The 27,859-nt window shown below is 40.9% G+C and overlaps 3 protein-coding genes across 6 annotated transcripts; 2 read left to right on the top strand and 1 right to left on the bottom strand.

The window, feature by feature from the left end:
* Positions 1-76: 76 nt before the first annotated feature.
* LOC120795753 (RNA polymerase II elongation factor ELL-like) lies at positions 77-10,593 on the top strand. Its single transcript, XM_040137888.1, has 12 exons — positions 77-386; positions 2,991-3,035; positions 3,193-3,314; positions 4,040-4,200; positions 5,255-5,547; positions 5,932-6,056; positions 7,112-7,586; positions 7,686-7,773; positions 7,863-7,929; positions 8,746-8,917; positions 9,316-9,360; positions 9,476-10,593. Exons 1-12 carry the CDS (start codon positions 252-254, stop codon positions 9,611-9,613), a joined length of 1,866 nt encoding a protein of 621 aa, XP_039993822.1. The 5' UTR covers positions 77-251; the 3' UTR covers positions 9,614-10,593.
* Positions 10,594-11,607: 1,014 nt separating this feature from the next.
* Positions 11,608-18,611, top strand: d2hgdh (D-2-hydroxyglutarate dehydrogenase). Of its 2 annotated transcripts, XM_040137889.1 has the most exons (10): positions 11,608-11,947; positions 12,974-13,360; positions 13,450-13,507; positions 13,589-13,728; positions 13,837-14,030; positions 14,176-14,344; positions 14,501-14,644; positions 15,452-15,594; positions 16,635-16,800; positions 16,932-18,611. In XM_040137889.1, the coding sequence occupies exons 2-10, from the start codon at positions 13,000-13,002 to the stop codon at positions 17,192-17,194; spliced, it is 1,638 nt and encodes a 545-aa protein (XP_039993823.1). In that variant the 5' UTR covers positions 11,608-11,947; positions 12,974-12,999; the 3' UTR covers positions 17,195-18,611. The 2 variants fall into 2 exon arrangements, with proteins under 2 accessions (XP_039993823.1, XP_039993824.1); XM_040137890.1 differs by lacking the exon at positions 11,608-11,947 and having other exon boundaries at positions 13,256-13,360; positions 13,437-13,507.
* Positions 18,612-18,702: 91 nt separating this feature from the next.
* acvr1l (activin A receptor, type 1 like) lies at positions 18,703-27,812 on the bottom strand. 3 transcript variants are annotated; one of them, XM_040137892.1, is made up of 10 exons: positions 27,655-27,812; positions 26,850-26,933; positions 25,171-25,425; positions 24,783-25,000; positions 23,952-24,051; positions 22,862-23,008; positions 22,128-22,403; positions 21,373-21,570; positions 21,122-21,252; positions 18,703-20,001 (listed from the first exon to the last, which is right to left on the bottom strand). In XM_040137892.1, exons 2-10 carry the CDS (start codon positions 26,920-26,922, stop codon positions 19,870-19,872), a joined length of 1,530 nt encoding a protein of 509 aa, XP_039993826.1. In that variant the 5' UTR covers positions 26,923-26,933; positions 27,655-27,812; the 3' UTR covers positions 18,703-19,869. The 3 variants fall into 3 exon arrangements, with proteins under 3 accessions (XP_039993826.1, XP_039993827.1, XP_039993828.1); XM_040137893.1 differs by having other exon boundaries at positions 24,783-24,997; XM_040137894.1 differs by lacking the exon at positions 26,850-26,933.
* Positions 27,813-27,859: the final 47 nt, after the last annotated feature.

The raw sequence follows: 27,859 nt of genomic DNA, 5'->3' as shown, positions 1-27,859 counted from the left end.
GCAATGGTTTATTTATGTCTGCGGGCCAATAAAATCCGCTCTGAGTGCTGCCGTCATGACGTAATGCGATCTACTCCAGAATAGCGCGCGGCGGCGGCGGAGGAGCAGCAGCAGCAGCAGCAGCAGAAGCAGAAGCCGCCGCACGGAGCCGTTGAGCCCTTTCCCCGGGATCACCTCGCCGCCGCCTGTTTGTTTATGTCGGATTCCGTTTGGTACGAAGTAAGCCTGGAAGCCGGGGGATTTGCGGCGGGATGTCGGCGCTGAGGGAGAACCAGTGCTACGGACTGTCCAGCGGTAAACTGAGCCGCGGCGGCAACAGCTCCGTTTTTCATGTCAAACTCACTGACAGCGCGGCAAGAGCCATTGGCACCTTTCAAAACGGCAAGGTAGGTCTTTTTCTTTCTTCTTCTTTTTCTTTTTTTTAACTAATTTATCCTCGAATCCGTAGCCATCATATACACAAATAAGTAAATGTGTCGCGCCATTTCGTTGAGAGGACCCTCGCTCGACAAACCGAAGTGAAACGAAAAGGCGAAGAAGGCGGGTTTGTGCTTTGTATTTCAGACGAAGTTCAACAGTGTGTTTTCAGGTTTGTTGTCTCATACAATCCTCCTCTTAGCTATGGAATAGAAAATGCTTGTTGCATAATACAATGCGGAAACGGTTTCCTGTGTGATGATGCTTGTAAAAAGAAAAGGAGAGAGAGAAAAAAAACAAAAAAAAAAAAAAACAACAACTGCTGGCCAAGTCGGTACAAGCCGCTGGCAGGTATTATGAATGCTACTCGGTGTCGGAGTCGAGGAGAGAAGAAAAGGAAAGGACAGGAAGAACGACTGGGGGGTGGGGGTGGTCAAGTAGTAGGAGGCTAATTTGGATTGCATTTGAGAGATGAGCACTCGTCATTTTTTTTTTTTTTTTTGCTAAACGGATACGGAGTTGCGGCCACTCTTTATCTACAGTATAGCTAGAGGGAGACAGATGGACAGACTCAAAACCCAACATTTGACCCAGTTAATCACAAATGAATCAGACGCGGCAGGAAGTCCGAGCAAGAGAAGAGTCTCGTAAACTTCCTCAATTCAGTAATTCCTAGTAATACAGATGGGAAACTCCTCAGAGAAGAAATGCACTGACACCTCACCCTCTGATAAAAGGTGAAAACCGCACTGCTCCTGTCATGTCCTCCGGTTTTAGTGAAACACGACTATGAAGAGAGAGACAGGAAGGGGGGAAAACACCTGACACAAAACGGAGTCAAACACACACTATCACACTATACTATTGCTCTACACATCTAGTTTCTTTTTTTAGCTTTAAGTGTGGCTATTCATAACCCACTTGGCCTGAACACAGACCAAAAAAAAAATAAAAAAAATAAAACCCACCTCCACAATGTAGCCGGGCCAGACTCTGGGATGTGACTGTGCTGGCAGCCACATCCCTCCCTGCACTCATCAACAGGTGGACTCACAAATCCCCTCCACGAAAAGGTCAATTAGATTCTAGTCATCACATACTTTCCGTCCGCGCTGCAAAACGTGTCACTTTAGCCTGTCGTTTCTGCAGTTTCCTACAGGCTAATTCACCCCTGATGACAGGCTGCTATTTCACCGCGTTTCATCGTATTCTCATGTGACAAGCTGCTGTATTTGAACAGCAGATCGCAATGACCTTAGCCAGTGCCCTCCTTTTAAAAATCAAATTGAATTTATTTAAAGGGCCTGTCATGCGCAAGTGACTGGTTACGCCAGGGGTACGCGTCTTTCTAGAGGGTACTCATGCAGTTGTCAGGGGATGCCAGGAAATTTTGTTGGAGTAGCTCACTTAATTTGGTATAATATACATACATTTTGATTTGGTTAAAAACTTATATCCACACATCTGTCCTTTTTAAAAGAGGACTCAGTTTGTAAAAGAGCACACAGTTTTAAAAAAGGGATAAAAGGCCGATGCAGCAGAACCAGAGAAATCGCCTTTTTTTTTCCACGCACTCCTCTTTGTGAAATACCTAGCGCCTACATAACCCGCAATGCAACTCAACCAACGACCAGTTCTGTCGGACAACTTTTCAATTTTTAAACTTGCTGTTTTCAGACCCAGCCAACATCACAACAATTAATAAGACTATTTTCACGTATGCCGTAGTACTCCCCAATACCTGTGAACAGACTTCAGTGTGTAAAATCGTTGGAGTTCCCCTTTAAGGTTCACACTTTTACTTTTCATTCAGTCAAGGCCGACCATCAGTGACGTATTCAGATTTAAATTTTTTGGAAAAAGAGAGCACTGCTATCGGTACTCTGTTTCAGCTTATAACCTGAGTTGAAGTATCACAGGAGGTTTCGAAGAGATACAGCTGAATCGATGCATCCCTATTTGTCACTTGACTCCAAGTGCTAGTAGCACAAACACAAACTACTGAAAAAGAGAGACCAACCCTGAACATCAACAATTACCACTTTAAAATACATACAACCGGTGGCAGCAGTGAAGGGACACTTGAGCTGTGGGCTGAGGGGGTTTGTCACACAATAACAGGTTGAAAACCATTGCGATACACTATGCGCAAACCTGAAGAACAGCGTAAAGAAATTAAAGCAAACGGGTGAGTAAGTAATAGCAGAGTGCTTGTAACTGGTAAAAACCACAAGTCATCCTCTGTGTTGTAGGTTTTACATACATCTTTGCCAGTCTGTTATCAGGTGTCTGTGTGTCAGGCTACTTTTGGTGACAAATTTCAAACTGAAGACCACTGTATTGGGGACAGTTTGTCCAATTGATGACAAAAGCTGATTTTTTTTGGGGTTAGGTTAACGTTAGGGTTAGGGTGAGGCAAGAGGTGGTAATGGTTAGGGTAGGTCTCCAGGAAATGATCTAATGTCTCCAAAAGTGTCTTCGATCTCTGTGTGTGTGTGTGTTGTGTGTTTTGTGTGTTTGCTTGTGGGTGGCTATGAGACAGTCAAATTCAAATGATGTTTCTTTTTCTCCAGGGCTGGTCCTCTCATCCCACTATCTGCTTTAATGGAAACCAAGGGGTAAGAACAACTGGTCTACCTGTTGACATACACAGTAATTCGTTAATTTCATCTCATACATTTTAAAGCTGTTAGATATCATTCTCTGCATCTTTTATTATTATTATTATTATTATTATTATTTATTTTTTGTTTTGTTTTGTTTTTCATCTTGCAGAGAATCAGTATTCCTTGCTCTGAGAATAGAGATGAAGTTAGGATATTCACTTTTGGTGTGACGAACGTCGCCCGTGACAATCCACATGGAAGCTTTGACTGCGTCAAACAGCTCAGCACTGGGTAAAACACAACCAAAAACAAATGCTATAAAACATCCAAATAACCAACACTCTTTGAATATAAGTAAAATTTGTCTGATTAAAGATGCGATGGTTAGATTTTAAGGAAAAATATAAGATGCACGCCCTTATGAAGACTTGGTACTCAAGACTTTGTAGATGGAAAGTTGCAAAATTCAATTTAGAAGTAACAAGCAAAGAAATCACGTGATAAATTCCAGGGGAAATTAAACATTTTATGTTACATGGGGATACTTGTAGGATTCAAAACCTACTCATGAAGGCCGTAGGCATTTTTTGTCTGCAGTGATTACATGAATATATGTTTACTTTGTATTCTATGTATATATTTAACTGGGCATCTGAATGAGTTTCAATATTTTTAAAATGTCTCCACTCCCCTGCTTCTGTGTGAATCCCTGCTGGTAAGGTCTCTTTAAATGCTAGAGAAAACACAGGGTTCCTGACTTTACAGGTCTAGCAATCTGGAAATGTAGAGAAGTGAATTTGATAAATATCAGGGGTTGTGAAAAATGTAGGAATAATTCATCAAATCTGATATGAGCTACATGTTACTGAACACTATCAAAACATAAACATCGGTCAAGCAAGTATGTACTGAAAAACACTGTTTTATTTGAAATAGACAATGTGTAGAAGGAGTCCTGAAAGCTCTGTCAGATCACTGTCTTACCTCATTGTCCTCCCTCCTCCTCCTCCTCCCAGTGCTGCCGAGGAGCTGTCATGTCTCGGGGTGATTCAGAAGAAGATGACAGTCAACGCTACGGATGACTCGTACGATAAGGCTCGTCAGAGCATGGCCCAAGCTGAGGAGGAGACACGCAGCCGAGGGGCCATTGTCATCAAACATGGGGGGCGCTACCAGGGTAGGAAATAAAGAAAAACACCCGCATGTGCACAGAGCTGGTTATACAATAGTTAACTCCAGCTAAGGAATAAGACTGGCCTGAAGACAAATTTGTACTGTGCTGGTGAAATCCAAAAAAACACAGTCAGCCATATTGCATTGGTTACCATAGCAACATGCGTGGTAAGCAGTGACATAATAACAGCCAGTCTTCAGTCTTTTCTTCTGCAGGGTGTTATCCTTTTGTCTGTTTTTTACTACAAGTAAACTTTCTATACAGCACAAAAATGCACATTCACATACAGTATTACATATATTGTTACTGCATATAATACAGTGGTTTTACTGATACTGAGTCTCCACAAACATCCTTGCAAAACAACACCAAATATACATACACACGATAAAACCAGTGATTTAGCTTTTTTTTTTTTTTTTTTTTTTTTTTTTTTTTTTGTGTCACACCACAAACCACTTCCTTTTACAAAGATATGTTTAGAAGAAATATGTGTATGATTATGTATGCAGTGCGATTCACATCAAAGCACATACAACACAAATGCAAAAAGACATACACACCAGTTCTGACGATTTTGTCAGTTCAGAGGAAGCCTGTACTTCAAGAAAAAAAAAAAGCTTGTGCAACTCTGTGGTTATTTCCTGAATTAGACAGCAGCTTTTGCTTATTGAAACGTGTTTGCATCTTTTTAACCCGAATGTTGGTTTCTCAAGAGGTGAAAAGAGGTCTTGAATCCACAGTTCTGCCACAGGACAAATGTGATGATCCGCCAAGTTGTCTTCCTCCTTTTCTCTGATCATGCAACATCTAGCCTGAAAAAGCAGTAGTTCCACACATTCACAAATGGCAGGTTCAAGCAATATTTTGACAAAAAACAATTAAATTATTGAACTTTTTGTAGTACTAGAAAAAACAAAGCCTACAATACAAGGTCACCTTTGATGATGGGAACCTCAGTCGTGCCCCTTTGAACTTCACAAGATTTCTTTTGAAGATATTTTTGCTCTATCTGGGATTGCTGTCTTTTGATGTGTGATTTCCTGCTCCCTCACAGGCAAGAAGGTAACGGTGCGAGCCCCGGCCCCTGCACTGGCCAGCCTGACCAAGCCCAAACACTCATCCCAATCCTTCCTCAGCAAAATTAAGAGGGGAGATGGAATGTCCAAGTTGAAGAAAGGTGCTTGTGCATCAAACAGCGTGGGTGATGTGCAGGAGAGGCCGCTCACGGAGAGATTAACACACCTGCTGGCTCTGAGGCCGTACAAGAGGCCTGAGTTGATCCTGAGGCTGCAGAAAGATGGACTGTCAGCGGGAGACAAAGATATGCTGGACTCTGTACTGATGGAGGTGATTTATATTTTTTAAGTTTTTTTTATTTTTTTAAGCTCTGTTTTACCCAGATAAATACAGGTATCGTTAAAAGTACACAAGAAGAAAGATTTTGGGGCATAAGAGAGAAACACAGAAGCTGTAAAAATGGTCATTTTGCACATATACTCGGTTGGTGGCTTAAGATTTTTGCAGTTTAAGTTTGCATTTTTTTTCCCATTTAGATAATTCTCAAATCTAAAGCATTATATGCTAAACTCATTATGCATGGATTTTAGACACATTGTGAGGATGAAACACTGTCACCCCAAAAATGATTAGATGTATAAACTGAGGTAACTCTTAACACTGAAAAGAAGTCTTTTCTCACCTGTGTTAATTTTTCTACGTGTCCGTTTGCAGGTTGGCCAGCTCAATAGTAGAGACAACACATTTGTTCTGAAGGACAGTCTGTACAAGGAGCTGCAGAAGGACTGGCCAGGCTATACCTCAGGAGACCAGCAGCTTCTAAAAAGAATCCTTGTCAGGTAATACAGATGAGGATAGATGTGCCACCATGTTCATACTTTGGAAAACCTTTTTTTTCCCCCCACTGTTTCTTGTGCATTTTCAAACATTAACAGTATATGCTAAACACGTGCACAAATGCAGACACTATGAAGAACATTTCAAACATTTCAAACTTGGTGCTCTCCCTCCGGCAGCTTATATCATGAACATGTCTGTTTACCATTCACTTACAGTAGATGAGAAGAATATAGAATTCAATCAAAAGAGCTTTTCTGACCAAATGGTCTGAGGAAATATGGAGCCCACGGGAGTTAAATTCAGGACGTAATGTGGGTATTAAAATTCTTTGTTTTCTTTGTGTTTCAACAGCATCTCAAGAAATGTAAAGATTAGGCAAATTATTTGGATTAATAGGCAAAGGTTTGCCTTTTTATTTGAGTCTTTATATCTGGTCTTTTAGTGGGAATTGGCTTGTATATTAAATTCATCCTCTAACACACTCAGTTCCATTTATAGGACTGTTAAATCTTCACAAAGAGGGGCTTTTCAGGCACCGGGGGTGTTTGCATGTTTTTCAGCAGCCAGGTAACAGATGGGTGTCTGCTGTAAGTTGGTTTCTTAAACACCATGTAAACAAGGAAACCGGTTTTCGTAACTGGTGTAGAGGATTTAAGAAATCCAGTTTCTCTGGCTAGATTGCTAGATTTCTTTCTCAAGAAAGCTGATGTCTTGTCCGTGAAGATGTGTAATGGGGTTACTGTTGCAATAGCACCGATACTGGTCATTTTCAGAGTGACAGAGTTTATTGCTGCTTCTCACTTTGTGGAATTTTTTGAAGTTTTACATTTGTAACTTTTACCACCTGTTAACTGCACCTATGACACTAATGCAGGTGACTTTTCTTTCTTACATACTGTGTACATCAGCATGTCTTGTAACTTGTCCTTTCACCATGTCATGTAACTGCAGGGCTGCACTGCCATTGCAGCTATACTGTACAGTATATACAGAAATACATTCATTTTGGAGAAATTCCAGTTGAGGTTTATGTGCAGTATCCCTTTATGTGCAGGAGACTGTTTCAGCCACAACAGAACCTCCTGACTGTCCCAGAGGCCCAGGTCAGCCCGCTGCGAGACACCCCCAACTCCTCCCCAGCACACCGTCCAAAACATTCCCTGCCAGAGGAGTACACTGCCAATAAGAAGCCCAGGATATCCCACTTGTCTAGCAAAACGGCAAGTGACAAGTCAAGATTGAGGCCATCTGAACAAGCGGCTCAAAAAGATGTCACAGAAGCAAGAGCGTACGACGGGCAAAGGAACTCACTTGACCCTCGAAAGCTGTTTGACTCCCTGTCAGCAGTCTGTCAGCGCGAAGAAGTGGCTAAACGGCTCGAGCCAACTCCCTGTGCTCATGAGGAGCCTGAAAGCCCAGAAGACCATCCTCAGCCCGACTCTGATCGCCGTCCGTCCCCTCTGACAGTGCCTGAGCTGAGTAGACACACAACGAAAAGGAAGAAGAGCAAACACAAACACAGAGACCAGGTGGGTACAACAGGCCGAGAGGTTTCCACTGAGAGTTAGCCGTTTAGAATGTTGTTAGAATGTGTGTCATTGGAATTTTCTTTTCTTCTGTTTGTCAAGGAGAAGGATAGGCGGAGAGATGGTAAAGCAAGGAGAAGTGATCACAGTTCAGAGGATCCAAAAGGCAAAGTCTTGCTGGGCTGCTCAGGTGAGTGCTGTGAGCTGTTATCATGTGACCTCAAGCATCAGTGTGTCAGTATTGTTAAATTATTTAACATGCTTCCTTCTTTCATTCAGAGCCAAGTGAAATTTTGTTCGACTCTAATGTGCTTCAAGTGGACAATGACACAGCAGATTATTTATCGTAAGTATACCTTTTTACTGGTACTTTGAAACAAAATGTTTCCAAAGGTGCACTTCAAGCGCAGGAACTTTCCCCAGGGAACAAGAACCTTCTGAGGAACTCAGTTCCCCTACCCGCATTTCCACTGGAGGAAACAGTCTAAATTTAGTTACGGGGAGATAGTTTCACCCCTGCCCAGGGGGCAGTACTTTCTGAGGGTTCAGGAACTTTTGGGGCAGGGCTTGCAGTGCTGAACGTCACTGATCGGTCAAGCACGATGCTGTTTTCGACAGCAGTTATTTTACGTTGTTTTGCTTGTAGTTTGTGGCCAACAATAGTCAAGATGTAGCATCCTGAGAGATTTTACAACCGGTGGACTGACGACAAAGGCCTTTGCGTTGTTGTCCATTTTTGAAGAGGATGACATTACATTACGTGGCAGGCGACCACCACGCTTTTGATACATCAGCGGATGTAAATTTGTTTAATCGTCCAGTGGCTTTGGCCCTGCTGTTGAGATGTAAATCACAATGCACTGGAGGAACTCTTACCCCCGGGAAAGTTCTTGAGAAGTTAGAGTTCCTGGAACTTTTGTTGGAAAAGCATGTAAAGTGTCTGCACAAAAAGTCTCTTAGTGACTACTGTCTGTAACAGTGATAAAATACAACCTCCTAAAAAAAAATTTGGGTTTGGATGTGCATTTCTGTCCTTGACCTTATTTCAACAAATCAAGCCTTTTTTTTTCAATACAAACCTCTTACAGGTTGGTAATACGGCATAATGCAGATGGGTATTTTAGTGATCTGACAGTAGTGTCTCTTTACTGTCTCTGCACAGGATGTACACAGTGATTTGCAGCCATAACCAGAGGCAGAGTTACAAACAGGACTTTAACAAGGAGTACAACGAGTACAGAGATTTACATGCTCACATCGATGGCGTTACCCGGCAGTTCATGGAGTTGGACACACAGCTCAAACAGCTTCACCAGGAATCACATAAATACAAGGTAATGACATTTGTATTCATTTTGTTAAAGTGTGGCTACATACACTGACATCTGTGTCACACTATTACCCTACCCATCTGAAGCTGGTAACACATTAAGCCATATTTTTCAAAATAGGGACTGTTTAGAACATGCCGAGTTTGGGTATAATGGTACATGAGATCCGCATAGTTCAGTCAGTTGGGGCCACGGACTGGTGTGGTTTTATCTTATTAGTAGCAGTAGCAGTATCATTATTGTTACTATTTTGTATGTAAATTTTAAATTGTGGCTCACTGGCCATAAAACCTTACTGTAAAAATAATGGTACTCTAACAAGCTAACATGATTGAAATTATATATGCAGCCATGGTCTACCTGTATTACTTCATTGTAATTTCTGTATTTCTCTCTTGCAGACGGTTCATAATCAAATTCTTCAAGAGTATCGCCAAATTAAAAAGGTAAAAGCTTTCTGAAAACTTGCCAAAATGTATCCCAAGATTGCTGCATGTGACATTTACTCCCCTCTTTCCCTATTATGCAATCAAGCATTTTTTTTTCTTAATTTCCCTTTAGTCCAACCCCAACTACAACCAGGACAAGATTCGCTGTGAATATCTACACAACAAACTGTCCCACATCAAGAAGCTCATATCAGCGTATGACCAAAAGCAGCTCATTTTGGACCATTCCCATCCCAACTCAAGAGCCTGACTCTGACACCAGTGAACTTAGAGAGTACAATAAACACCCTGAGGCAAGGGAGGTTCACGCTGCTGAGCCCAGTGCCCTCGAGCTGGATTGGATGGTCACGGCTATATATAGTATCTTGAGAATTGCTGAGGATGCCAGTGAGGGTGGGAGTCATTTGTGTAGACGTTGGGTGAGAGCAGTCCTCTAATATGAGTTCTTTTCTGAGAAGATGAGAAATCTTCATCGAAAAATGGTTTGACCGATGAGCTGCTATTACAGTGACATGATACTGGAGGACACGAGGAGTAACGATAGTTTTACTAAAGGTCTCCAAGCTGAAACTGAGCTCTTACTCTTTAAAATGAAAACAGTTACATGTGGAGAGAAGGTGCTAAGCCTAAAAACAAACATTACACATTTTAGTTCTTTTGTGAATGAAATGTAAACATCAAATTGGGTATTTGCTTATGTGTTCTGTTAGCCATGTCAGTGTTCACATTTATGCTGGAAGCCTGAGATAACTGCACACTGTACATACCTAGACAGCTCATATGAAAGGCGGGTGAAGGTTTCTTTTTCCCCTGTGTCAGAGAAAAGATGGTAGGTGGGATGCGGATGTGCACATCCTGAGAAGACAGTTGTCCTTAAGTATTCTTTGAGTTTGATGATTTGAAAATGTATCAGTGTTGTTATCAGTTCTCCTCAGGTCAGGCCTGATCTGCTCAGTAATGACTCCTGAAAATATTGTTGGTGCCTCTAATGGTTACTAATTCTGGTCTAGATTCATAGTATTCCACTGGTGTTATCACTGGCGGTTATTTTCCTGGAACACAGAAGACTGTTGAACATAATGTGAACTTGAAGTTGTATTCAGGGAATTTACAGTGTGAGCTGCAGTAAATATTATAATTAAAACCAATTTTAATTTAGAGTATGCAGAGTTATGGCATTATTGCTACTTTAAGCCGAGATAGTAAAGAAATAAAAAATGACAAGATTTTTGTTGCATGCTGCTTACTTTACAGAACGCATGAGGAGTAAATCAGATTTTCACTGACTTTCAAATAAATTCATTTCTTATTCATGTTGGTGACCCTCAGATTTCCAGTGTCCAGGAGCTCCCAGCGTACTTATATGCAATGCCAAGAACAAACATACAGGAAGATACAAATTAGACAAACCGCTAAAACAACAACAGAGATAACCAGCATAAATATTATAACTATTATGTACAGGTAAGTAGGTGTTATATAGGTGGGGGGTGTATATCATATACAGTACCTGCCTGCTCGGGTGCTATTGCACAACTTGTATATTTACTTGGTATATGATTTCTACTGAAAGTGTTTTCGAGTGTTACAACTACTCGTAACTGGTGCCCTATATTAGAGCAGGTGCACTAAAAAAAGGCTACAAGCATGTCTGTGAGGGTTAATCTCATTAGCATCCAGTCTAATCGGTGATGTAAGTCAGTGGTCTACACCAAAATCTCAAATCTTCATTTTTATCTTCATAAAAACTTTGGAGAGTTAGAAAATAAACTAGTGCTGTATTAAGGGTGGGTACCCTAAAAAGTCAAATATATATGGCTGTTAAGGTTAATCTCAAGTTCTATCAGTTTTTAGTAGGTTATTCAGTGTGTTGTCTGTCAAAATTCCAAAAATGTCAAGCGGTGCATTTAGTATGAATAACCCCAACTTAAAAAGTATAAGTGAGAAAAGATTCAAAATAGGTCAGAAGTTTTAATTTTCTGGACTTTTTTTTTTTTCCAGTCAAGGAGTTGTTGTAGTCAACAAATTGTATACTGTGTTCTGATGGTAACACTGTCATTATGTTTTTATTAAACAGTAGGTCTGCCAGATCTTTTTCATTAATACAGTTATTCAAAAACAAAACAACCAAAAGGCATTTTCAGTTCACCTGTAAACCCAAGTCCTAATTCAGTTATACCCGTTCCAAGCAAAAACAAGCACAAATTAGCTGGTTTTCACGCCAGGGGCAGTGAGGGTTGGAGAGATTGTCTCTGGCGGTGAAGTAAAAAGGGACTGATATGAACAGAGTCACAACTACTTTCTTTAGCTGGATCAGTCGTCATTGGCTGTTCGGTGGACACGAAAGGTCCACGCCTATTGGTTCAGCGTGAGGGGAAAGAAGGCTCTCTGATTGGCCCATTCTCCTTACCGCGACCTTTCACCGCCGTCAACCTCGGCAGCGACCTGCCGTCGTGCTAGTTGTCAACACTGAATCTTTAAGTAACCCAACTGGCCTTGAACTTTGAGACCGATTTCGCGCTGAGATATGACACGAAGAAGACACACGGACAGAAACCTGCAGGCTGTTAAGTGAACGCTTATGGTGAGTAAAACTGGATCTTACTCGCCAACTCCGCGTCAAACAGCGCGCTAATCGAGCTAAGCTAACTGAACTTACTGCTTCATCTGGCGCAGGGCATGTTTCTCTACAAATTAACATTTTATTGTATTGCATTGCTAGTAGTTTGCAAGGTCAATGCCTCGGGGAAGCAACTTGCAAACGTGTCTTTCCTCCGTTTATTGCAACAAGAATAATAATAATGAATTAAAAAATAAGAGTTGACGTTGATAAATGAAACAAGAAGGTTTGTGTTTGTAACTAACAATCCCAAAATGTAACAAAGGTAAAATCCCACATCCATTTTTTTGTTTTTTGAAGTTATTTACTTGGTTACAGAGATTATTTTGTCCACACCTGTAAGAAAAATTCTCAAGATTGGCATCTTTATGAAAACAAAAAAGGGCAATTCGGATTTGCATCTTAAAAGCAACTGAATAGCCATTTTAGATATGTTGCTGAACATGTAATGCCGCAAATCAGTATCACTGAATTTACAGGACTGAAATACTTTGAAAAACAACGATCTGATTTTATGTGTTTTGAATTTTCCCCTAAAAAACTTGATTTTTAAGTATTGTTTTAGGCTTTACAAAGAAATTGAAAGTCTCTAATATATGTTAAAAAAAATATCTAGTTGCACAATTTGGATTGGTGAAATTCAGACACCAAAAATAAAGATGAAGAATCAAGTGATGTTATCCAAGAACATTTTCTATGGGAATTTGTGACATCCTCAATGTATATATTAACATTAGGTTTCTCTGTAATTTTCCAAGTCTTACCAGAACATCTCAGTATCCGCACAGATAATAAATAAGTATTTTACGTTACAGCAGGAAAATACTCGGAAACTACTTCGTTACAGCAGTAGCTTGCTAAATAACAATTATAAGATACAAAGCTGACAGATCAGTAGAGACATGAAAATAAGAGTTAGAATATCTCGGGCACTGAAAGGTCAACCAGCTTGGCAACAGACTTTTGTTTCATCCCGCTTCTTTCCTGCAGCCTCCAACCAAACTATATCTTCAGTCATGGCGGGGATTCTCCAAAGAACACCAAAGCTGAGGACAGCTCTCAGACATCTCCGACATCATAGCACCCTCCCATCTACAGCCACAACCAGGCTGTCACCTGTAGGCCTCCACAGTCCATTTCTCACCTGCAGCTCAGCAAAGTTTGTGGCCTCCACTCGTAAGCTACATGCTGGTGCTGGTGCTGGTGCTGGTGCAGATGGACCCAAGCCGTCTCCCGCTGCAGCCCCAGAGAGGCTCCCTTTCTCCAGAGTAACTCAGGAAGATTTGGCCTTCTTCAGGAAGATCCTACCGGGCAGAACCATCACTGACCCAGACCTGCTGGAGTCAAGTAACGTGGACTGGCTCAAAACAGTGAGAGGTGATAAGGAGAATTGAATTCAGCTCATTCAACATTGGGATTCATTTCATTACACTGATTAATTTACATATTACAGATTTCTTCTGCAGGTTCCAGTGAAGTGTTGTTGAGACCTCAGACAACAGAGGAAGTTTCTCAAATTCTCAGGTAAAGAACAAATGATGGGATGAGGGCTAGATAGAAACACACATTGTTCATGAAGTGTTTGTTTTCTTTCCTCTCCTGTAGTTATTGTAACAGTCGTAACCTGGCAGTGAACCCTCAAGGAGGCAACACTGGGCTGGTTGGGGGCAGTGTCCCAGTCTATGATGAGATCATCCTCTCCACTGCTCTTATGAACAACATCCTTACCTTTGATAGCATCTCTGGTAAGTCCAAAAAATCCTGAAGTTTAATCCAAAATGAGCTATTTGGATATTGAAAAACTAATTACAGCATATTTGAATCGGTCAGGGATCCCCTTTCTGTGTTTTCAGGTATTCTCACCTGCCAGGCAGGTTGTGTCCTGGAGAACTTGTCTCTCTACCTGGAGGAGAGAGACTACATCATGCCACTGGATCTTGGGGCAAAAGGCAGTTGCCAAATTGGGGGCAACGTGGCAACTAATGCAGGTGGGCTGCGGCTGCTGCGATACGGCTCCTTACGCGGGACTGTCCTGGGTCTGGAAGTGGTGAGTAGAGTAAATTACTGAGGGACTTCTATGATCTTCAACACCAATTATTGTATTAAAATCAGGGAGGAAAAGTAAGAGATGACATGATTCTAATGATAAATCGTTGATTAGATGTGTATGTTTATGGATGTGACATGTACAGGTGTTGGCAGATGGGCGGGTGCTGGACTGCTTGGCGACGCTGCGGAAAGATAATACCGGATATGACCTCAAACAGCTCTTTATAGGGTCGGAGGGTACACTGGGGGTCATTACAGCAGTGTCTATCCTTTGTCCACGGAAGCCCAAATCTGTCAACGTGGTTTTCCTGGGTAGGATTATTTCCCTTTGCTTCTCTGATCTGAGGGCATAAACAGTGTACTGAACATCATAATGAAGCTCCTTAAGATCTAGATGAGTTTGTTCTTATAGATTAGCAGCTAAATTGTGCTAGTTGATCATTCAGTCCTCTGTGTCTGTGTTGTTAGGCTGTGAGACCTTCGAGCAGCTGCTGCAGACATTTCAGCTCTGCAGAGGCATGCTGGGAGAGATCCTGTCAGCCTTCGAGTTCTTGGATAGTGCATGTATGAGGCTGCTGAACACGCACCTCAAACTACCCAATCCCATTTCTGGTATGTAAACACAGACCCATTATTTAGCATTTAACAGCAGTATATAAACACTCGGCATTTTGTTTATAACAAATTTTAATATAGCTGTAGGCACATACAGTATAAGGACTTTAAGTGTTTATTATTCATTATGTATATGTTAACAACTTTAACTCCTCCCACGATGCATCTGTAACTGGTGTATAAACAGATAATGAATGATTGATAACACGAGACAACTCGGCTGTAATCATGTTTAATGATATGTTTACAGACACTAACAAATCCTGACAATGTATTATATAGCATTTTTATTTAACTGTTTATACACATGTTTGGATCATTCGTGGCAGGTTTGAAACTATTTATCAGTTTGTTTAAAGGTGCATTCTTGACCCTGAAAATAGTAGTGTGATTAAAAAGGTCTTCACTCAAGGTCAACTTACTAGATTTCTTCGAGAGCTGTCAGCCACATCTTTTGGGTCAGCTAATGTTTAAAACCTTAAGTCTTCACAGAGCCTGAGAATTATTTATAAATGCTTCAGTTATACTGGTAATAGGTACTTCATTAATCAATGTACTATATAAATATAATTAAGTAATAATATAAGACAGTTAATTTAATAAGTCGTATTTATATAAAACATGTCTGATTACAACTGTGTTACAATATATTGTCAATCATTATACATCAGTTACGGTTGCTTCACATAAAGGGGTTATAGTTAAACACCTAAAAATGTCCTTATGTTTGCTTACAACTTGACTGTAGTGTGTAGTTTCTCACGTTTTACTTATAAATGCTAACACCCCCCCCCCCCCGCGCAGAATGCCCATTCTATGTCGTCATAGAAACATCTGGATCTGACCCGAAACATGACGGAGAGAAACTCCACAACTTTCTAGAGGAGGCGATGACATCTTCATTAGTCACTGACGGAACTGTATCAACTGAGGACTCAAAAATAAAGGTAACTCGACTTCATTGTGTCTTCTATTTTAAAGGATAAATCTGGTGATATTCTATATTTTTATAATCATCAACAAATCCCATGAGAAGACGTAAACCATCCATCCTACTAACAAGTATTGTTTGTGTAGCCAAAGCCTGATAAAATAGATTTTTCTTTGCCATACAGCTCAATTATTGTCCAAAAACGATTAAATCACATCAATGAGCCACACTATTGAGCTGGTGGATATGTTCCTTCATCACCATGAACATGGGCACTGTTGTATATTTTGACTTAATCCCACATACACCACCCTGCTGCTGTAAAAACATACTACAGCACTGAATAAACAGCTGAAAATGGTCCTCAAATTTTTTTTTTATTTCTTTGGTTTAGTGCCTTGACAGATGTTATAAAGTCACCCTAAAATCAAAATGTAAAACTATATGGTTCATTATCAGATCAAGAGAATATTAATGTTAGTCAAAAATCATCATACACTACACCATCATACTACATTGTCATGTATATTTTTAAAACAAGCAAGAAAGAGGCACATAATAAAATGGGGAATATTGATGTAATAGAAATATGGACCTGATACAGCACGTGCTGCATTTTTAGACACTGGTTGAAACATGCAAAGCAGAAGCACGGACAGAAAAAGCACATACAGTAAAGGGAATGCATAAATCACTCTGAGACAATAAAAGCAAAGCCACAATAAAATGCAGGCACATGAAGACAGACTGGTGATAGCAAGATGGGAAGGTACACAGCACAGGCAGACTCAGGACAGCAAGGTGCAAATGACTGCTAATTGACCATTTCTTTAAATGAGTTCTTGGGCTCAGACAGAGTAAGGACGTTGGAAAGTATTAATAGACACAATAACACATTGTTGTTTTGTCGATAGCAAAAATATGTAATATCACTAGCCTTACTCACTTAAGCTTTTTGTTAATGGTTCTGTGTGGACTCATTTATAGCCTCAACTACGTGTAAAACAGGAGTGAATAATGATGATGCAGTCAACTTTTCCATTTCCACCTGGTTAGGCTCTGTGGACGATGCGTGAACGTGTCACGGAGGCGCTGACTCACGATGGCTTCATCTACAAATATGACATCTCACTTCCGGTGGAGCAGATCTACCAGTTGGTGACAGACATGAGGGAGCACCTGGGGGACCGGGCCAAGAGTGTGGTGGGTTATGGACACGTAGGTAAGACCAGAAGATGGAAAGAGATTTTAAGTCTATATCCGGAGGGGAATAGTGGCCTGCAAGAATGATAAATGATTTCTTGGCATCCTTTCGATACCCACACCCAATCTCTCACAATCTTCCCCCTGCAGGTGATGGTAACCTCCACTTAAATATCACCTCTCCTGCCAAAGACCCCTCTCTCCTCGCCGCCATCGAGCCGTTTGTCTACGAGTGGACGGCCAGCTATCAGGGCAGCATCAGTGCTGAGCACGGACTGGGCCTGAAGAAAAGAAACTACATCTACTACAGTAAACCCAGCCAGGCTGTAGCTCTGATGGGTAGCATCAAGGCCATGCTGGACCCCAAAGGCATTCTGAACCCATACAAGACTTTGCCAGACAACCTGAAATGACCCAAACTGTCTCACTGCTGTGGGGTAGGTGGTAATGCATGTAGAGCTCATGCAGGAGCTCCATCTACAGCCTGACTGCCACATGGTTTTTATCGTGGCTCATGCTTTTTCCTGTGACACCTTTTTCACACGTTTAGTGCAGAGCTGCAGGTTTTGCACAAGAAACGGCATTTGCCAGGCAACCCGTGATGTTTGTTATACATGTTCCCAAAACTTCCAAAAGTAATTAGATTTTCATGTGCACGAAGCATTACTATCAGATTGACATCCACGTCATCAAGCCGCTGACTTTGTAGTAGTCTCTGGACTTAAATTATGAGGTGAAGTTAATGCTAAACATTATCCACTACCTCTGCCACTCTTCTGTGCTAGAGTAGCCTTAGTCTGATCCAGTTCTTGTGCCCCCGAATATGCAACAGGTTCTAGATGTTAAATTTAGGACACTTTGTATCATAGATGAACGACTACTAGAGGCTACTAGTATCCGCTAGAGGGCAGACATAGAATGATTTATGTTTGGAGTGATTGTAAAGTCTTGAGCATCTTAAAATCATGTAATTATTTAAGGGTACTTTACTATTTATATGGAAACCCATGTAGTAGTGTCTGGTATTAGAGTATGAACAATTCTGACTTTACTACACAAGGAAATGTGTTGCTCTGCAGCTGCTGGTTGAAGCTTTAAAGGAATGGTTCACAATTTTTTCAAGTCTGTCTAGTCAGGTGCCCCCATCAACACTGAAACAGGTTTTGCTCGCTGTAATCATTCCTCCTCCTATATAGGCCATCGAAAGATCTGTCTGTAATGAGTTAAAATACCTTCAGAAGTTTAAGTTTATAGTCTTTTAAGTACAAAATTCACTTTCAGCTACTGTCCCCCCACTGCAGCTCAGCAAGGAAAGACTGTCTTGGGAAAAACGGTGTATAATGTACTAAAATGACTTGACTTGTCTGCTGTCTGACGCAGCAGGCAGAGTCTGCTGAAGCCTCATTATCTTCAGAATTTGAACTTTGGAATACATTTTTGCATTGGGGGGGGGGCTGGATTTTGTCCCCCATCACTTAAATTGGAAGCATATTAGAAGGGATCTTTAAATGGCCAGTAGCAACAGCAGGAATGATTACAGCAAGCAAAAGCTCTTTCACTGTTCAATAGGTCACCTGACTATTGTTTTAAGAACCTATCCTTGAACATTTTACTTGTGGAAATGTGTTTTCTAAAATTACAACACAGGCCGGCTAATAGTTAAGCAAGAATGCAATAAATGTTTTATTACATATAAAAAAGACAAAGCAACATTTTTTTCCCCCCCAAAACAATCCCAGCATTTGTGAACAATCTGATTTGTAACCGCACAACTAGGCAACTGTATCGATTTTAAAATTAATCTTAAATAAAACAGTTTCCAAATGAAAATGAAGTGTTTTTGTTTTTTCATTATTCAGGCAACTTGTACAGTGTGGCATGATGGGAGACGAGGAGTAATGGAGGCCCAGCTTGTCACAGAAAAAGACTTCACCTCCAGTATTCTGACAAAAAGTCAGTTCTGCCACAAACTGGTCTTCTTTGACTCCTCTCTGCTTGCACAGAAGATGTTTTTAGATCCACAGTGAGTTTGTGAAGTATGCCAGGCAGAGAGGATCAGTTAATTTCGTATTTTTATTATACGATACAGACTAATTCCTATTGGCAGGTGCTTTCTGCGTGTGTGTACTCCAAGAACCACCATTATAAACATGTAATATCTGTAGTGTTTTGTCCTGTCTTTTCCATACGACAAAACAGACTCAGCGGGAATCATTTTCCTACCTTTTCCACTATTTCTCAACACATCGTTTCCTACAAGCTCCGATAGTGACAATGAGGGTACAGAAAGTCCAGTAGAGTCAATGCCTATATATGTATACAGTCCGTTTCAAACGCCATCATATATCAGTCCTATGTATCCTCAGTGTGGTAGCAGTGGAGATTTAATACATAAATATCATACTATATTTAAAAAGTTTAAAAACAATTGTTTCTATTGGCTCTTTTCCTTTTGTAAGTGAATGTATTTGTGTGGTTTGTAGTTTGTACTGTGTGCGTGGTTGTGGCGATAGTCAACATGTTCTGATAAAGCTAAATGAGGGACATTTCCGATTGTCTCTGAACAGAATGCCACAACCACATCAAAACCACTGACTGAGGATCAGAGATTGAATTGTAAGATACTCAGTGGGAGTGTGAGTGTGTGTGTGTGTGTGTGTGTGTGTGAGAGAGAGTGTAGGCCAAACCCAAGGCAGTCATAGATGGCCGTTAAAGCATTGGGATGGGGTACTACAATATGCCATCCATGTTCTTCACACTCAGGAACAGTCCAAAGTTCAGGTCAGTGCGAACACATTGGCAACAGGTTTGTGTCCCGTAGCAAAGGCTGTCTTGTTCAGACCAGACAAGGCCAAATGTCTATGTGGGCTTCAAGTCGAGAGAGGGATGTCGGGGGAAGGCAACCACAGAGAAAGGAAGAGAAAGTGAGAGAGCAAGAGAAGGATGAGGCTGGATGACACTTGAACAACTCTTTTCCTCTGGTCCTCTGTCCGTCCCCATTATCGCCCTTTCTCCTTTAACAAACACATGGCTCTTCTCTAAGCCGATCCCTGACATCAGACAGCTGCCCCTGAAGCTCCGCTCCCTCTCACGACTCCTTACCCTTCTCCAGAGAGCTGTGAATCTTGTCCAGGGTCTTCTTGATGCGCAGTGCCGTAAGCCTGGCTGAGGGATTCTGGTACCAACACTCCTTCATCAGTTTTACCAGGGCAGAGAGAGTCTGACAGAAAAAGAAAAAGAAACAGGCAGTGAAGAGGATGGAAAATAAAAAGGAGTCATGCAGTGATTACCCACAGTGAGCAGAAACTCCGTAATAGTGTGACTGCAGGTACTTTTAGATGTAAAAAGGTTTTCTGGGTCTTAGCAGGGTACAGCCAGCTCACTAGTACTGGTATCAATCTCTTGCCTCGTTAATCATTTTGCAGTCGCAGCTCTACATATCCACGAGGCTAACGTCATAACAAGCTCATTAAAGTACAAAATACAACATCCAAATACTTCAGTGAAAGAGGCTTTCCTGTTAACGTTTTAACTTTCCTCTAGAACAACCTGAAAAGCTTGAGAAGGTAAGGAGTAGGGCTGCAACTAACAATTATTTTCTCTACCAATTAATCTGCAGATTATTAAGCTTTTAAGTGTCAATCATAATATCCTATAGCAAAAGGTGACATAATCAAATGTCTTGTTTCGTCCAAACAGTCCAAAGAAAAGCAGCATATTCTCACACTTGAGAATCTGGAGGAATCCAATGATTGACATTTTTGCCTTAAAAAAGTCAAAATGAAATGGTCAATCAATTATCAAAATAGTTGCCAATTAATTTTATCCGGATCAACTAATTGAATAAACGACAAATCGTTCAACCAAAAATGATTTTCCTCTCTTTTTCCTCATCCCCTGTTTTGTTCAGATGCTTTTTAAAACTACTGTATGTGGTATTTTATAAGAAAATATTAATTATTCAAGTTTAAAAAAAAAAAAAAAAATGCGTAGAAGAAATGTTTCTGATTCTCGCCTGTCCTTCTAATCATCCTGTGACGCCTCAGATTAGTCTTCCCACCCATTTGGAAGGACGCAACCCCAGGTTGCAAACCACTGTCTTAGAGAGCGCTCTGCTCGTAAACACTGGGTTACACAGGAGCTCACACTTCTAAAAACATTTGGCCATTAATCTTAAGGCACTGAAATCCTATTGATCACTTATTTTTAAGGATATTTTTGAACCACAAGTGGTTTTTTTTTCTATAGCTGAACCCACGATATAACATCACGGAGGAACAGGAATGATCATTTCATTAACATGGGTGAATAAAGTGTAGTAAAAAGAGATTACTACTCACAGGATCAGAAAACCAACGATTGGGAATGAAAGGCCTCTGCTGCTCCACACACACCACCTTCCTCATATCCTCAAAGCTTGGGTCGTTTGGCACCTGATCGTAGAACGGCGGCTTGTACTCCTCAACAATACCTGGAAAGAGAAATTGAGATGACAGAATTTAAGCAAACACAATCTAACGTTAGGGCCTGAAGTTGATTCCAAAAAATACAATAGTCATCCTGACTCTTTTACAAGTTGAAATGTGCTCACCGTTGCTGTATGTGCGTCTCGCTATCTCCCACAGCACCAGTCCAAAGGCCCAGATGTCCACTCTCTTGTAAGCATCGAAGCAGTCTGTCTGAATGGTCTCATCCAGCACTTCAGGTGCCATGTAGCGCTTGGTGCCAACCTTTGGATTGTTGCCCACGTCCAGCAGGTTATCTGCCTGGAAGTGGGTCACAGCCAGCCCTGTAACAACCAAAAAATACGCAGTACTGTAGCAGGACATCCACAAGATCTGTCCTGAAATAGACAGAAATTGTGGCACATACACACGAGGTGAAAGAGGTTTGACAGATGCAACGATACTTTGTCATGCATCAATCCCATATACAACACTGCAATCCCATATAAACAATGCAGGTTTCAACACATTAAAAAATATGCTTTGGGGTAGTATTTGCCCTCAGTACAATGTTAGTCCTTAAGGATACACACAATGCATTTTAGTGAGGAACATTGTTTGTTACAATGAAAACTCCGCAGGATACCTTTACAAACACAGTATTCAATCCATTTGTGATTTTATTTAGAAAAAAAACACCCCACTCTATTAAAAAAATCTATATTACTAAACATAAACAATAAATATTATTTTTGATTAGTAATTAATAAAAAAAAAAAAACCTTTATAAAAACATATGACCTAAGTTTGATTGAAGCACTGGATATAATATTGGAATAAGGCCTCAACCTCTGAAAATCTGAGAAGAAACAGGACATAAAGCGGTAGAAATATGACTGACCCAGGTCTGCGATGCAGCAGCGTAGCTCCTTTGTGACCAGGATGTTTTTGCTCTTCAGGTCCCGGTGTGCGATGGCTGGTTTCCCCTCTGTGCCAAAGATCTCTGTGTGCAGGTGCACGAGGCCACACGCTATCGATGCCGCCATTGCCAGGCCCTCTGACGTTTCCACGGCAACTCGCTGCAAGTAGTCATAAAGCGAACCATTCTCATGGTAATGGGTGATGAGCCATAGCTGGGTGCTGGAGTTTCGAGATGTCATGTCAGATGCCATGAAGCCTGAGAGGAGAGTTGGGAGAGAGAAGAGAAAAGATGAGAATAAAATTTAAAAGAAGCATCAAATTATATCATTTATACCGGTGTCAGTCGAGTGTCTCTTGTATGGATAGCATTTATTATTATTATTATTATTATTATTATCATTATTATTATTTAATTGTTTTTCTGAATTGTATGATAATACATTGCACGTGTTGCTTTTTCACTTCATTCACCCTCTATGTATCCATGCTTTGAAACATAAAGGTGGAAAGATTGCAAGGACATTAAAAGGAGGCTGAGGTTGAAAAGAAAACTAAGTGGAAAACAACCCTGACAGAAGCATTTAGCTTTCAAAGAGATATTTATTCAAGCATAATACGTAATTCAAGCATACCACATGTTTAATGAATCTCACATAACCAAATCATTACAGTTTCTCTGAAGCGAGAGCTCACATTTGTGTGCAACAGACTTACCCAGTATGTTTTCATGTCTTAGCAGCACTGTGTTGTAGATCTCTGTCTCTCTGAACCAGGACTTTTCATCTCTTGAGGAGAAGATTTTAACAGCCACGTTCTCCCCCTGCCACTGACCCCGCCACACCTCTCCATACCTTCCCTTGCCTGGGAAAGAGGGATGAATGACGAAAAATGAGACATGGTAGTACAGAAAGTCAGAAAAAACAATATACAGATGTGTGTGTTTTAAAAGTTTACCATTTGATGTGCTTTTGGGGTATTTTCATATTATTTTATGACTACGTTCATGCTGCGGTTGAAGTAGCAGAGTGTTATTTTTCTAACACAGATCTGATGTTTCCACATCGACGGCACAAAGCAGCATGAAACCACATTTTTCCAATTCCAGTCTGGTACAAACTGTACTGCATCGTACAAAACAGGATCCCAAGGCATCTGACCTACTTACTTTTATTTGATCACTCAAATTGAAATTTGACCGAGTTGCATATGATAGGGAGTAAACTTTGTATCACCAGCTTAAGACAGTTTTGTAATTTAATACAACATGGTCAACAACACACAATAATGGAAAGTAAGAGTATCAGATGACTAGTTCTACAGTTGCTTAAAGTCATGTGACCCCATATTTTTGTTACGCCGTCATCATCTGTGTGACATTGCTGTCAGATCTGTATCTTAATACGGGTTATAAACTAAAATAGTACAGTCATTCAAAAAAAAAAAAAATGATATGAACAGCAAAGTGAATCGGAGCTTAAAGGAGTACAGCCTGCACGTGTGAATGACACAAGACTGACTGACGGTGTGCTCATTGCTGTTAAGCAGACACATTTCTGAATGTGCTTTCCTTTTTCCTGATTATTAGGAAACTATCAAAGGCAATTTGATTTTTGTGCAACCAAGTTTTTCTGTGCTGTAGGCTACTTTTGTATTTATGTTTGTATGATTTTGTTTAGTGTGTTGTATAAATGTTCTGTTGCCTGCGACACAAGTTTCCTCATCAGGGCTCTAACTAAATCACCCAATGAATAAGTCAATCAGTTTCTCAATCAGAGAGACTTGAATCCAATCCTGTTTTACCTACCTACACACTCCACCAGACTGATCTGCCTGGCCACAGTTCTCTGGACGAGGAAGGGAAGACCTGAACCACTACCTGACGTACATGAGTGTGACATCAGGTCCTGGAGACAGAGACAGGTTTCAGTTCAAGGAACAAAGTTATACACACATCACATGAAAGTGCAAGGCTACTGGGATCAAAACATCGTGTACTATTTTTTTACTCTTTTCATGCAAAAATCTTTTCCTGCACTACAGAAATTTGGGATCTAAAAAAATGCAAAAACTGTGGAAAATAAAACTGGTGAGTGGCTGTAAATGATACACTAAAATCTTGGAATGAAAATCAGCGGCTTGCAAATTACACCAGTTAAATTTTAGGTTTACTGCTTGTTGTAAATATCAGTTAGAATGGGAAAATGTGATTGATTTTAACACTGGAAAATAAAAGAAAATGAAATTTTCTGAAATTGATTGTTAACTCTCTAATTGGAGAACTGTGCACCGACAAAATGTAATGTTCAGAAAACTTTATAGCTGCATTTAAGATATAAAAAGCTATAAATAACTGTATTCAGCATAATAAGAGGAATGAATTTAGAGAATATAATTTGATATTTTAAATCTTCTCTACAACTTGTAGACACCCTAACAAATGTTGACTGAAAGTTAAAGGATGACGCAGGTAAATTAAGGTTGGCAAAACCAATATGACTGACAATATTTTCTCAGGGCAAAAAATACCTTGCTAATACAGATTTACAGGGAGTGAACACAACAATTGAAATGGAATCTCTTTCCTCTGTTGTGAATCTCTTTTCATGGGTTTAACAAGAACCTCTTCTTATTTTACCGCTAAAGTGCTGTCTCCCACATTGGAGGAGATGAGGCCGTCTATGGCTCCCTGCTCGGTGTCGAATTCCTGCAGCCTCTGCAGACGGCCGCGGTGGAGCCTCCTGCAGGCCAGCACTGACACAACAGACAGCAGAGCCAGAACCACCACCGGACCCAGTACGAAGAGGGCTAAGGTCTCAACACGATACCGAACGGGCTCTCCTGCTGGCTCTTCTTCTGAGGGAAAGGGAAGAGGGGAAGTAGACAGAGTGGAGAAAAAGGAAAAATTAGAAAGTGACATGTCTTTTGTATGAATATCTTATGGACAGCTACACAACACAATTATTCTATTTAACAATTTACTTCTGTGCTGAAACTAAACATGTTATGAGCTGCTATCCACCTACCTGTTGGAAGCAGAGACATCAGGGAGTCCCTGCTGATGTTGCCATTGCACATGTACTCAGAACAGCACAAAATGGCCTGGTGGAAGGAAGGAGCTGTGGAGCAATGTAAAAGAATTTTCTCCGGCCCATTCAGGCAGCCATGCTCAAACACCACCCCGCTGCTGCCCACCTTGACAGAGGAGAAGCACCGAGTCCCTTGGCAGCGGGCGACTTGGGGGCATGTAGGGCTATCACATAGACACATCAACTGTCCATCTGTGGAGGAGATTATACAAGTTCACCATACAGTCATGCTGTTCTGCAGTACACACAAACACACACACACTGTGGATTTTTATAAGGCAGCAAGCCAACAGAAATACTTCTGCCTCACCAACTTTCTCACTCACACACAAACTAGCAAGCTGCCCATCTGGCAGAACATAACTGTGCACTTGCACTAAAAGACATTCAACTGGCAATGGGCGTTCACCCTGTAGCAGCTGTCACCACGGGGGAGACTCTCGTTGTGCCCGCAATTAAGTCTGTAGTACTCATAAGAGGTAACAAACATTATACAGTAACAAATCCTCCACTTTCCCCCCATTTTTGTATTAATCAGCCAAAATGTACTTCATTAATGATTCAAATGCCGCTCATTAATAAACTGTATTTTTCTTTTAGCTTTTGTGTGCAGTGCAAAAGAACAATTGATCATAAAGCTCCAGTAAAACAGAGACATCCGTTTTCTTCTCCACTGTCAAAAAGGAACAAAAATATGTTGCAAAATGGAGTTTGTAGCAAGATATGAAAACTGGATAGTGCTTTTCCAAACAGTGCAATGCAGTATACGTCTTGATTTGACCATCTCAAAAGAGAACATACTATTTAAAAGGGAATGGAGCACTGCAGGTAAGTTGTTTTACACTATCTAGATTTTAATTTATTAATATTGCATATTTTGTTGCAACTACTAATGGCATTGTGCTTTTGGAAATTCTATATGTCGGGTTTGACAATATAAAGGCACTTATATAGTGGTTTAAACATTCCATTGTCTATAGATTCTGCCTGTTGATAGTACACTATATATTTGATCTATACTGGCTTTTAATCAGTTAAGTTACCCAGATAACTCAGAAAACTTGAATTGTGGAATACGCGCCAGTTACTGTGGATTCAGCCAATGAAAAATGCACTTTACCAACTCAAGTTAGGTAGATTTTTTCTTTTTATTGTTTGCCTTTTGTTTCTCATATACTGGATAATTTTACAACTTAAGGCCCCTAAACAGTTTTCAAATCAACCAATCCGAGGGGGAAAAATGTCTCTTTGGTTTAACTGCTCACTGCTCAGTGACATACACGACCTATACTGAGGTCACAGGTAGACAGTTTTATTTCAAGGGGTCACAAGCCTGAAAGGTTAGGAGCCAGTGACGTAGATGGTGACGGATACTGGATCGTCTGAATGCACCTTAAACCTCAGTGCAACTTCAACAAGCTGTGCAGGGAAATGCTCCCTGCTGCCACTGAGATGGGGGATGACTATATCTTTTTTGCCAGTTCTCACTAAAAATGAACGGCTGCCCCTTTGCACATATGTTGCTCATTACTGGTGTGAACAACTGACAGCTGATAAAATGCATTGTAGTCTGCAAACGTTAAACTATAGAGCGGAACGACAATGGAGCACAGTACCTGAGCCCTCAGCTGATGTCTGCCAGGCCTGCAGCAAGAGCAGCAGAAGGACGTGGACACTGCACCGACCCATGTTTCAGTGCACTGACAGAGGGAGGGAAGGAGGAAAGAGGAGCCAGTGAGAGTTCAAATGAGAACACTTTTGCAAAGAGGATAATTACATTCAGCCCCTCTATGTTTTCTAATGATCCCTGCCAAGGGTTCAGACAGAAAGGAAGCTACAACTTATAATTGCTGGATCCAGAGTCCTGTTTTTCTGAGTCAAAGGCTCATTTGATACACATTACTGATTATCGAATAAACTGCAGACATTTCAAAGACAACCAGCAGAAATCTACTTACACTGTCAGTTTTAAGAGTTGACTGTCTTTCACTTGACTTAATATAATCATTTCGGTTGTAAAGTTATTGATTAAGAAGCTAATCACTCCTAATAGCTTTAGAGGTAAAATTTATTTTACTGTAACTGTTCCTCTGCAGGCTAACAGTTACTGTAGCACTGACAACGACTTATAACACAAATTCAGCTAGCAAGTTAACAGCATAAATGTCAATGTCACAGCCTTTGGTTTTGATGTAAAGTCTACGAACAAGCCCAGCTATCAGCGTGCAGGCCTGATTGTTTGTTGTGGCTAACAGGCCACCAACAGGCGGATTTATTGACCGGCCACAGGCGCCTCGCAGGCGCCAGTCAGACATACGGCTGCCCGTTAGCCCTGCAAGCTAAGCTACAGCAACAAAGCGCAGCCGGGCAGCCGGGCGAGGGCTGACAAAAAGAAGCAATAAAAAAAAAAAAAGCACCTACCTGGCACACACGAAGTGCAGCCTCTAACTCATTCTGGGATGTTTGTGCATCCGTGTTTTAGGTTTAAATATTGTTATTAGTGTCATTTACGGCGTAAGAAGCCGAACGCAGGACCACAGCCCAGCCCACCCACTGGCCGCTTTCCCCTCCAGCTACACATGACGTCACCAAAACATTACCATCAAGATGCATTGTGGGGCAGAAG

Source organism: Xiphias gladius, chromosome 10 (genome assembly GCF_016859285.1).
Source record: "Xiphias gladius isolate SHS-SW01 ecotype Sanya breed wild chromosome 10, ASM1685928v1, whole genome shotgun sequence".
In the NCBI taxonomy this organism is placed as follows: Eukaryota; Metazoa; Chordata; class Actinopteri; order Istiophoriformes; family Xiphiidae; genus Xiphias; species Xiphias gladius.
The sequence above is the reverse complement of the archived record's forward strand: the minus strand, read 5'-3'. Positions and strand labels throughout refer to the sequence as shown.

What these genes read in the sequence shown, in the direction of transcription:
- LOC120795753 (XM_040137888.1), top strand. Translation starts at nt 252, where the DNA reads ATGTCGGCGCTGAGGGAGAACCAGTGCTACGGACTGTCCAGCGGTAAA. An exon ending in GTCAAACAGCTCAGCACTGG is followed by an intron (nt 3,315 to 4,039) that starts GTAAAACACAAC and finishes TCCTCCTCCCAG; the next exon opens with TGCTGCCGAGGAGCTGTCAT. An exon ending in GACACAGCAGATTATTTATC is followed by an intron (nt 7,930 to 8,745) that starts GTAAGTATACCT and finishes GTCTCTGCACAG; the next exon opens with GATGTACACAGTGATTTGCA.
- acvr1l (XM_040137892.1), bottom strand. Translation starts at nt 26,922, where the DNA reads ATGGGTCGGTGCAGTGTCCACGTCCTTCTGCTGCTCTTGCTGCAGGCC. An exon ending in TGGGAGACAGCACTTTAGCG is followed by an intron (nt 24,052 to 24,782) that starts GTAAAATAAGAA and finishes CTCTGTCTCCAG; the next exon opens with GACCTGATGTCACACTCATG. An exon ending in CTGCTGCATCGCAGACCTGG is followed by an intron (nt 21,571 to 22,127) that starts GTCAGTCATATT and finishes TGGTTGTTACAG; the next exon opens with GGCTGGCTGTGACCCACTTC.
- d2hgdh (XM_040137889.1), top strand. Translation starts at nt 13,000, where the DNA reads ATGGCGGGGATTCTCCAAAGAACACCAAAGCTGAGGACAGCTCTCAGA. An exon ending in CTGGCTCAAAACAGTGAGAG is followed by an intron (nt 13,361 to 13,449) that starts GTGATAAGGAGA and finishes TTTCTTCTGCAG; the next exon opens with GTTCCAGTGAAGTGTTGTTG. An exon ending in TACCTTTGATAGCATCTCTG is followed by an intron (nt 13,729 to 13,836) that starts GTAAGTCCAAAA and finishes CTGTGTTTTCAG; the next exon opens with GTATTCTCACCTGCCAGGCA.